Source organism: Hydra vulgaris, chromosome 11, assembly GCF_038396675.1.
Source record: "Hydra vulgaris chromosome 11, alternate assembly HydraT2T_AEP".
NCBI lineage: Eukaryota > Metazoa > Cnidaria > Hydrozoa > Anthoathecata > Hydridae > Hydra > Hydra vulgaris.
The window spans coordinates 33,867,123-33,879,506 of record NC_088930.1 but is presented as its reverse complement, the minus strand read 5'-3'; the positions used below and the strand labels follow the sequence as shown (position 1 = coordinate 33,879,506).

Below are 12,384 nucleotides of genomic sequence, written 5' to 3'. Positions count from 1 at the left end.
TAGTGGTTGCTTGCAGCCTTGTTGAAAGCAAAGTTGCTTAAAAAAAAAAAAAAGGTCTTTGCTTGATTTTGATGTAGAAAGTTTTCAGTGGTTTTTGATAAATATAGGAAAGTATATTTTGATGATAACACTCAATTTTAATAAAGTAATGCAGTAAAGCATAAAAGTATTGAATAAGGAAGTCAAACGAATTTTATTTTTAATCAAGTTGAAGAAAAGCCATTTAACAGTTTTGTCAAAAGGACTCTTTAATCCGCCTATTTCAAATGATTTTGGATATTAACCAAAGCTTAAAAAATAAAACATTATACTGGTCAAAATTTCATATCATTAAGCAAGTAATAATTTCAAAATATATGTTAATGTACACAAGAGACATCTTTGGTTTCAAAGAACACTTAAAAAATATTTTTACAGATATTTCCTCAAGTTTCTAAATTCTGTTTCAAGTAATTCTGTAACAATTTTTCCTAACATAAAAAAATTTGTAACTAAAGTGTTTCTTTTAATAGCATTTTAATCAGCTAGACTATTTTTTCACATGTATAATTTGTGAAATGCCTTGTGACATGTGTTGATATCTTATGCTTATTTTCTGATTTTTTTATGCATAATGCTGTATTGCCAAAATTTAAAACAAACTTTCTTTGTTTATAATTTAGATCTCTGAGGAAGTTTGTTGATCATTATTGAACCTGAAACATATGCCCTCACTTTTTAGATTAAAAGTTTTTTGTTATGTGACAGCAAGTTAAATAAAATCACCAGTCTTGCTTACGTTTGAGATGTTAGAAGTTTCAGGGAGATTAAGAAGAGCATTGTAAGTATTATTAGCTTTGTAACTCCATTATTTCGTATGTTTTTGATAACATGGACAAAAGTCAAGCAGCAAAAGAGTTCCAACTGTAGTTAACCAAGGTTTTACATAAAATGTTAGAATTTGATTTTTATCATATATAATTGCTTTTGCTTTGCTATTTGACTCTCTTACTGATTCTAGACTTACATGAAATTGATCACATAAAAATTAGGAATTTATTTGTTTACAGGTTTTCACAACATTTTCAAAAGAAATTTAGGACCATCAAACATTTGTATTACAAGTTATCATAACATTTAAAACATCTTTTGAAAGAAAATTCATATCATTGGTTTTCCAAAAACAGCAACTTGCTGATCCAATAACATTTTTGTAACATACACCTTGTCACAGAGAATAATAGTTCGGAGTAGTAATTTTCAAAGTAGAAAGAAAAAGTAGTAGAAAGTTCCTTGCAATTTTAGAATAAACTAAAACTTTATCTGAAAGGAAAATAGTGCAAAATGTTGCTTTAGTTTAACCTTTTTGAAGTCTTGATGTCAACCAGATCATATACTAAAGTGCTGCTAGACATTTTAAAACTTGCATTAGGTAATATTCAACTTAAAGTGTTTTCTCTTTATCTCTGGAAAATCTATAAATTTTTAAAACGTTTATAAATCTTCATCAATGATAAATAACTCGTGGAACAGCAATAAACACATTTCACCATTTTTTATAAACATAAACAAATTTCACTATTTTTATAATAGACTAAATAAAACCAACAGACTCATACAACCATAGTCTTTATAATTATAAAAACTTTTTTATTTAATGATTGCTATCCACTTCATTAAAAAAAGTCTTTCCAACGGAGTGTAGATATTTAACAGAATTTCTGCCTTTGCTACACAAATTCTGTTTTTACTACAGGTTCTTGATGGATGACTTTAAGTCACTACGTAAGACCTCCTTGTTAATAAAAACATTGCAGCTAAATAGCCTAAATATTTGATAAATTATCGGGGGTATGTATAGAGTCATTTCAAAACATGACAAATTGACTTTAGCTACAATTGCTAAAGTCAATTTGCCAGTTTATTTAACTCCCAGTTTAATTTAAGTTGATATGCTGCAAAATGTGTGACATTCTTTCAAAAATTTATGGGCTTGTGAGACAAAACCTGTTAAATACATGCATTTTTCAGTGAAGCATTTCATTTTTCCAAATGAAATATTTCCATAACATAGTCAACTTGGCTCAGCTACAATTTGAAGAGCCGCATTTTGACTACTTGTAACCTCAATATCTTATTTAAATTAACTTTCTCTTTTGTATGAAAAAAGAAATGTACGTAAAAATAAAAAGAGAAAAAAAAACTGAGCTGAATGTAGCAACTGCTACACTTGCTACAGCCTGGATCCGCTCCTGATATATATATATATATATATATATATATATATATATATATATATATATATATATATATATATATATATATATATATATATATATATATATATATATTGCTCAACCTTCAGTATTTTAATGAAGCTATTTATGTTTCTACTTTTTAAAAACCGTTTTATGCTTTAAAAAAAGCCAACAAATACAGAATTAAATAAGCATGCACAAAATGTTTACTCATAACACTATTATTTATTCAAAGTTGCTGTTGGTTAGTCTACTGAACAAACAAAAAAGATTTATGCAAGTAAGTAGATGTCTTTCAATGTCAAGATGTGGCTCCTTAGCTTCATGCACAAATATTAACATAATATTGAAATAAAGATGCTCTTTAAAAACTAAAATATTTTGAAAATTGTATCTTTTAGCTACTTCATCTCAAAAGGTTGCTGACCACTGGTTTGAGCAATTTATTAAATGCATTTTTTGTTATACAAGACTCTATTAGAAATAATTGGATTTAACTGTGAAATAGGAATAGGTCTTAAGTTAAAGTGAGGAGGACTTGTACATTTACTGATTGTGACTCTGCACTGTACATAAATTATGATAAATATTAACACCATCATCACAATTGATTCATTCAGGGGAAGAGGGTTTACCAAGTCAAATGTTGACGTAATTTTATTAGGACCTTTTTACATTGGCTTCATGGAATAATAAAAGGACATTTGTTTTTGAGAAAGATGTTCTTGTAAGAAAGATGAAAAAAATGATTACGGTTTGATAAAGCAACTGCTCAAGATGGTGAAAAATATGGAGTAGGATGAGGCTTGACTTAAAACTAAAGAGAAGAAATAAAAGCTTCCACACATGTTTGGATCCAGGAGGTTATGTAAGATGCCCATTTATGCCAGGGGCTATTCTAGACCATTTTCAACAGCATCAATGGTATTTTTGGCACTGATTTGGGCGCTGCCTAAATTAAAACTTAAAGACCTTTTTTTCTTTCTTTTTTTCAACGTTTTTTATGGCAAATATTGCTTTTTTTTTGCAAAAAGACGCAGATTTTCCCTCTAAATTATGCAAGGATATATGCACATAATACTTATATATATGGATATAAACATATATTTTTACTATTTGTTTAGATACAAACTTTAGTATTTATATGGTGTAGTATTTGCTGATTCTCTGTCTAAGATTATGGCACTTTGTCTCTGACAAGACAAAGTATCATAATCTTAGACAGAGATTAGAAAAAATGTTTTATCAAACAACATTTGTCAAAGAAGATTTAAGTGATTTGGGTATCAGCATGTAGAGATAAAAATGATAGCAGTAAGTAAATTAAATTGAAGAGATTAAACATATTATGATACTGTATGAATGAGCTTTATTAAAGGAAAGAAGATGCTCAAAATTGTTTATATAAGAGAAAAGCTCATCTGTAGTGGCCTTCTTGGCCTTGAGGAGGTGAATAACAAAAAAAAAATATATATTTAATATCATTAAATTGATAGAAATATAAAAGAGAAAGGCTAAAGTTTGATGATGATTTAATGATGATCCTGCTGCTGATGTTGATGATGATGATGATGATGATGATGATGATGATGATGATGATGATGATGATGATGATGATGATGATGATTGATGATGATAATGATGATGATGATGATGATGATGATGATGATGATGATGATGATGATGATGATGATGATGATGATCATGATCATGATGATCATGATGATGATGATCATGATGATCATGATGATCTTGATAATGATCATGATAATCATGATGTTCAAATATAAATATACATGAATATAAATATACATGAATATAAATATACATGAATATATATATATATATATATATATATATATATATATATATATATATATATATATATATATATATATATATATATGTATATATATATATATATATATATATATATATATATATATATATAAAACATGAATCACAAATAAAAAAAATATGCTTTAGGATGTATGAATGTTTATACATCCCCAGCTATATTTTATCAAACCCGACCCTGTTTAAATTTCAACCTGGTCACTTTTTATACATAGTATGCACTGTAGTATAAAGATAATTTAGAATTAAAGCTGATTTACATGGATGCCATAGTGAAAAGGATAATTACCTTTTAGTTCTTTTAATTAAATTTCTCTATTTTCTTAGATAACAGTAATCTAGTTGAACTTCAGCAATATCTTACATAAACTAGTTAAAGACCTTCTGGAGAATTTTTCACAGAAAAAAGAACCTTTTTTTTTTTTTTCAAGTTCCTTTGTGCGTTCCACTAATATAAAACTTTAGATAAAAAACTTTAAATTTAAACTGTTTGGAGTTAACAACTACCTATTTAGATTTGTTAAAGAAATTGAAAACATCTTTAATTTTTAGCTCATTTTAAACTTTCTTATTGAGTAGATTTCCTCAGATTTTTGTATTTATTTTTCCAAATCTTAAAACAGATTTCAAAAAACAGGACCTAAACTATATCTATTTGTTTTAAACTTTTTTTGAGAAATAAAACTTAACACCAAGGAATTTAAATTTTCTCTATTTTAAAGTTTCTCTATTTCTGCTTTTATTTAAATTTACTTTTTTTTTATTCAGGCTAATTTAGGTCCTGAATAAAAAAAAATTGTCAATTCGCAAAATTGTGTTGTTGGTCATGTTCAAAAATTTTAAATAAACAGTATTTTTGTTTAAGAGAAAATAAACTTTTTTTTGTTTAAGAGAAAATAAATTTTTCTCAACCTTATTGTTTTTACCAAATAATACTTAAATAATTGATATAAATTACAAAAATGAAAAAATTACATTATCAAAAATGATTTAAATAATCAAGCTTTTTTTTTTAATTTCTTTTACCTAAAATTCCTACATACAAAAATTTGCTGAATTTAATTAATTTTTTAAATTATAATTTCAATTATACTCTCAAAATCTCAAAATGAAAAAATTTTATTAACTATAAACACTTACTTGTAGATTTCAGCCGGAGTATATGGAACTTTACTATCATCAAGTACTTGTAATTTAAATATTCTTCCTTTCATTAAAACAACAAAATGTCGCACTTCGCAAATTACATTGTATGACCCATCTGAGATTTAAAAGAAAATACTGCGTAAATAGATATAGATGAACAACATGAAAAAACTGAAAAAAGCTGAAAAAAACACTTTAACTTCATTTATCATAAATTTTATTTTACTATTTTTACAAGAAAATTATTTTATGTCTTAATTTTTCAAATATATATAATCAAAACAATAACACTTTTCTTAAAAAAAAATAAAGTTAAAAATAAAAAAAACCTGGCTTTGGAACAACATGAGTGTGACAAACTGGAATATCCTTTTTTTCCCCAGGTATTCGCCCAACACAATGCATGTAATACTGCAACATACATTGAAAGCTACCATTTTTAAACTTTCCAATGGGAAGACACTGTCTGAAAGTTTATTAAATATGAAAGACATATAGGTGTCATAGTTACATAATTCAACAGCAATTAAACTCAAAACATCTAGAACACTTTCAAACGTATGTCAACTGTAGATCTTTTTTATTTACAAACAGAATAATGTGTCTACATGAAATATCTAAACATTCATAATGCATTAAAAGATTTCTCGTTAGTAGGTCATACAATTCTATAAGTTTGAAACATTTTGCTAATTTTTCCTCATTTTAACTTTAACAACTAGGTAAAAATAATTTTATAAAAAATAATTTTTGTTAAAGTATTAGAAACGATTCCTCAAATTGTTAGAGAAAATTTAGTTATTTGATATTTAATAATAGATGCATTTATGTTTTTTTAGCAGAAAGTTATTTGTAAACATCAGAGTATTTATAAAACAAATCAAAACTATTGAAAAAAATAATAATACTTTTATATATGAACTACTGCTGATTAAGGTTTTGATGTAACTAAATCTTTTATACACACATATACAAAATTATATATGTAATAATATGTATTACACATATACAAAATTATGTACATATAAGTATATATGTGTGTGTATTAATGATGTACCGATTAATCAGCATCGGCATCGGCTTAATAAGTCACTTTTTGCACAACCGGAATCGGTATCAGCACTGGCCTTTTTTTTATTAATTTACCTATTTTCCAAATGATGGCATTTTAATATTTTATCCTGCATTATGATAATAATTAATTAATTAATAAACTAAACTTTATGCATTACTTAGAATTTTTTCGAGAAATTGTTTATTTTGACTTTGTTTACAGACCAACTTATTTATTTTTAAGATGATGTTTATAAGCTTTAATTTAACAGCTGAATGCTTTTACTTTTTTTACCATAATGTTGTTTTTAGAATAATTTTATTTTGTGCTGTTTTATTGTTATACTTAGAATTAACCTATTTAAACATTGTTATTTATATGTGTTCAAGTATAGCCTTCTATATCTCTATATGATTGTTGTTTAGATGTTTAAATTACTAATGAATTAATAAAGAATTTTAAGTAAACTGCTTATCTTAGTACCATTTTCTTTTTAAAATTGAAATAAAAAGCTTTCCTCTAGAAATGTATTTATTTTTTTAAAGTTTTCTTTTCATAGTAAAAAAACTAAAAAATGTATATTTTTTTGAGTTTTTCTAATATCTTTTGAAATAATTATGTTAGACTCTGATTTGGGTCCAAGTATTTGTTTATCAGTACTGATTCCATGAAAAGGTTAACATGATTTAAAGTTGTATGGTTTTATATTTTCAAAATTTTATTAATTAGTTAAGCAAAGAACTAAACTCTTCAGAAAACGAAAATATCTGTTTTAACCTTATAATGTAGTCAAAACTATGGTTTAAAACGGAGTTAATAAACAGCAGAAATCTTCTCCCATCTACTTTTCTCCACAAGTATTAGTGTTTGTCATTTGTAAGAGGAAAGCTATTGGTGGCCCTCTATAATAAATTTTGGAAACAAAATAATTTGGAAGCTGCCTCCGCTGCTTTCTGTCTATCAAGTAGCTGTGGCAGCCAAATTTGAGGCACAATTTTTGCCTCTTGCTGCTGGGAGAAATGAAAAAAATTTTCATAATTGTTTTTAGGTTAATGAGCAATTTAAATATTAATTAGGAGCAAATATTGAAAATTTGACATCAAAGTTACATTTTATATTAACTAAAATTATAATTTTTAAAAAATTAAAAAAAAAATGTTAAAAATTAGAAATTTCATTTTATGCATTAGGCAAAAAAATTATTTTTTAAAAAAAAACTTTATAATAAATAAGTAAATTGTCTGTTTTTGATCAAAGTTTGATATTTTGTTGCCCATTCATCATGCTAAAACTTTCATTTTTTGACAATAACATTAAATTATTAATTTTACTCATTAGATATTGTAAAAATAAATGAAAAATACAACATCTCTAAATATTCATTATGAATTTATTTTGAAGTCAGCTTGAATCGAATTTTTCCAATAATAAAAACTTGAAAATTACCCCTTTTTTTTAAAAAGTTTTTTGCAAAAGAATTGAAAATGAAAAATTTTCTTTAGTCAAATAAAACAAAGAGATTTACAATGAGATTTTTTAATTATCACATAAAAATTTATCTTGTGACCACGTTTTGTTTTGTGACCACGTTTTGTTTTGTGACCACATTATATTTTGTGACCACATTTTATTTTGTGACCACATTTTATTTTGTGACCAATTTAATCAATACAATTGACTCATTAGTATTGAAAACAACTTAATCACAAAAAAGATTTTTGTAATCAGGTTGAAACAAACCACAACCTTTAAATTGTTTAAAAGTATTGACTAAACACTTTTTTTTTATTTTTGCTAATGAAATATTTGATATCATAATTATTTTGACATACCACATACAAATAATGTTGTATTAACAACTACATGCAACTCACAACTACAAAAAATCGTAATAGATAATTAACAGTATAATGACGATATTATCAATGTGATGTATATTAATATATAACCTTTATCAATTACAGTCATTTGTCTACAATTTGAGAAGGTGTCATTCAAGATTTGACAAAAAAGATGCTTTTTTAAAAAAAAAACTAAACAGCTATTCCTAAACAGACAAGTTATATAAATTTAATGTTAAAAGGTAATATTAGCTTTCTTTTAGTTTTGATAAAGGTCTAAGCTGTTGAGTTCAAAATATAATGAATAAATTAATACTCTTGGTTCCCAAATAAACAGGGGAATTCTAATGAACAGGAGAATTGGAAACATTTTAAAACCTAATTAACAGGGTAGTCTCAATAAATGGGAATTAGTCGGAATATTTAGTAAACAGGGACAGCGGTATAAATATGGCAAACGGTTGGAGAACATTTTTTAATAAAATTTAAAAATAACAGATTCATTTTTATTGGCGTCATCTTTGCATTATCTTTTTAACATTTTTTAAACATGATTTGTGTTGAAACCATTTTATATTAGCATTGATTTAGGTATTTAGTTTGAAAAGTCTAAGCTACTCAGTTTGAAATAAAGCAAATAAATACTCTCACCTGCCAAGTAAATGGGGATTTTAATTAACAAGAGGTTTGAAAATTAAAAACAGGTGAACAATAAAAACAACAAACTACCCGCAAGTAAATTTGACATCTTGAATGGTTGCAGCAAACAAAATTATGTACACTGCACTGTGAACTACATCTATATCAACTGATATAGATGTAGTCACAGCGCAATGCACATACATTAACTGACATAAATAGGGATATGGAATAATGAATATTAAAAGATAATTTTTTTAATAACTTTTACAACTATTATTTACAACAATCTAATTATCAAAAAAAAGAATTTAACATTATGGTCAATAAAAAAATAAAAATTTAGGATGTCGTCATGTTCAAAAAACTTTGAACAAAATCTGACAATAAATAAATACATATGTTTACCCACAGCTACTGTGTTTTGCCAGAATAGTGGATAAAGTTGGCAAAACACTTGCTCAGCTGTGCAACAAATTATTATATTAGAAAAATTTTTAATACTATTGTTCAAGAGTTTTTAATTTAACAATCAAGAGTTTTCTGGTGGAATAGTTTACCATTCACCATTAGATAAGATTTTAGTTTTTTCTTATAATTAGTTGTGTTTTTTCATCACGGATGATATTTGGAAGTATATTTCAAAGTTTAGGACCATAGTGGGATAATGCTCAATAACCAAAATGATTACTGCATTTTGTTTCCTTTAATTTTAGTGTTTTTAATTTGGATATCTTGCTCAATTTAATTTTACACTTAATTTAATTAATTATTAAATTTAATTACATATTATTAAATTTAATTACATATTATTAATTTTAATTACATATTATTTACAAACATTTAACTACATATGGGTAATTCCGCATCAAATCACCCAAAATTTAGAAAATTTTGAACCATGGGTCTTCAAATTTTTTAAAAACTCAAAACACCCCCATCAAAAAAAATTTTTTTTTGCTGTTAATATTTTCATCTGTTTATAATCTTACTAGGCACAAAAAACCTAACTGGAAAAACGACTGAAACATACGGAACTTTAATTTCAAAGATGTATCAAATTTTCAATAAGCTATTTTAAAAAACTTTCAAATAGAATTCTGTAAAATATTATATTTAGTTAAAAGACTCCTTAAAAAAAAAAACAATTTTGTTATACTTAAGGAACTCTTAATTATATGATAACTTAGTTATTTGAACTTAACAACTGAAAAAAACATCCTGTTTTGTTTTATATAAAAACTGAATTAGTGTGATAAGGATGTGCATTTGTTTTTAAAATTTTGACAACTTTTGTAAAAGTTTATAATAACTAGTTTATAAAAAGTTCAGTTAAAAAACAGCATTCGTAAATTTTATTTAAATTTTAACAAATTAACAATTTGATATATATATAAATTGTATATATATATATATATATATATATAAATATATCTATAAAGAAAATTAACAATATCTATCAGTGTAAAAAATTATACAACAGTGGGATTCTGAAAAGGTTTGAATTATTTCTATATTAAATTTTTTTTTTTACTAAAAATTAAGTAGGAAAAAAGAATTCTCTTTTTTTTAGGAAATACATTTATACAAAATAGTTTATTATAAGATGTGTTCTATTGGGTTAATGACATCAGATGCATGCAAAGGCCAACAAGATGTTATTGGAACTTTAAGCTACAAAGAAAAAATAGCTATATCATTACGCTGTAACATTGAACTATCAAACTTAACAACATTATGTGAAAAACATGCTACAAGTTATTTGAAAATGTATCCTATATGGCAGAAAGCATGCTGTGATCCATTCAAAAAATATACAAAGAAAATTACAAGTAAGTAAAAGTGGAATTTAAGTATTTTAATATATATATTTTTTTTTAATTTGTGTTTTCAAGAACATAAACAATGTTTTAAACAATTGTGCAGATAAGCTATATACAACTATACATACAATTATACTATATACAAAATACATAAAGCTATATGCAATTATATATACAATTCAATTACTTTTAGAAAATCTTAGAGTAGTTATGATAAATGAGTCACAAGACATGATGAGAAGTAGCTTAAATATTGCTCCTGGGAAGAAACTTTGCAAACCCTGTAAGCAAAAGATTGTCAAAAAAGCAGATCTTAAAGAAGAGAAGCAAAGTCAGGGTGAACAAGATGAAGATTTTCTAATATCATCATTCAAATCAAAAAGACAGGAGATCAATGAAGAACTTGAAAATTTTAATATATCTCCTCTAAAATCTCGTTCAAAGTCATCAAAACATATACTCTCAGAAGGAAAGCGAAAAGTTGCGCGCATCAACGAAATGGTAAGTAACCTTACTAGAAAAACTGAAAGTCAATTCAATGCTCCCTCAAACTATGTTATGAACCAAATGACATTAAAAAGAAGGCTGAAAACTTTGATGAAATTATGAGCTTGATAAAAGAAAAAATTCTATGTTCTGACAAAAGGACTATTGTTCAACTTCTAACACTGGCACCCCCAAGTTGGTCAATATTAGAAGTACAAAATAACTTTGCAGTTACAGAATACCAAGCAAAAAAGGCTAGACAACTTTTTAATAAAAAAAGATTGTTGGCTATCTCACCTTTGTATAAAGGGAAAGTCTTACAAAAAGAAATAGAAGATTCTGTTAAACTTTTTTATGATTCAAGTGATTTATGTAGAACTATGCCTGGAAAAAAAGATTATGTTAGCATTCAAAAGAACATCCATAACAAAAAAAACTGCTTTTGTGTAATTTAAAGGAACTATATTTATTATACAAAGAAAACAATCCAGAAATACAAATAAGTTACTCAAAATTTGCTTCACATAGACCAAAGTGGTGCATTTTGCCAGGTGCAAGTGGTACAAATTCTGTTTGTGTTTGTTCTTATCACCAAAATGCCATATTGCTAGTAGATGCTTTAAACATTGGACTAAAGTATAAGGACTTACTTTCAAAAACCGTTTGCTCAGTAGAAAACAAAGAATGCATGCTTGCACAGTGTGATGATTGTCCTGGTAAAGAACCCCTCACCAAATATTTGTATGAGATTTTTGGAGAATACGAAGATGATTTTGAGATACACTACAAGCAATGGCAAACTACTGACCGTGCAACACTATTAAGTTTAACAGCTGATGTTCCAACGTTTGTTGAACTATTAGCATCTTGTTTTGAAAAGCTACAAGCTCATTCTTTTATTGCTCACTCTCAATCACAGTACCTTTACCAACTGAAACAATATATGGATCAATCAAACATTATCATTATTGGCAACTTTGCTGAAAATTATGCTTTTGTTGTCCAAGATGAAATACAGAGCTATCATTGGATCACCCAACATTGTTCTTTACATCCATTAGTCATATACTATAAAGATGATAAAGGTGAACTGAAACATATTTCTTACTGTTTTATATCAGATGACATTATACATGATGTAAATTATGTGTACAAAATATTCCAACTAATCATACCAATATTAAAAATAAAATTTTCCAATCTGTCCAAATTACATTTATTCACTGATGGTTGCGCAGGACAGTACAAAAGTTGTAAAAGCTTTTACAATCTATGCCAACTAGAGAGCGAATTTTGCCTTA

General features: G+C 26.1%; 1 protein-coding gene across 4 annotated transcripts in view; it reads right to left on the bottom strand.

Moving 5' to 3' along the window:
- The window catches only part of LOC100205473 (peroxisomal carnitine O-octanoyltransferase), a 76,389-nt gene that overhangs the window by 45,757 nt on the left and 18,248 nt on the right, over positions 1-12,384 (bottom strand). For all 4 annotated transcript variants that reach the window (XR_010641915.1, XR_010641916.1, XM_065810853.1 and 1 more), the window contains exons 4-5: positions 5,570-5,706; positions 5,235-5,355 (exon numbers count right to left, since the gene is read on the bottom strand). Coding sequence is in view for 2 of the 4 variants with exons in the window: in XM_065810853.1 (XP_065666925.1) it covers positions 5,235-5,355; positions 5,570-5,706 (258 nt within the window). In the remaining 2 variants the exon portion in view is untranslated. The remainder of the gene's footprint in view (positions 1-5,234; positions 5,356-5,569; positions 5,707-12,384) is intronic.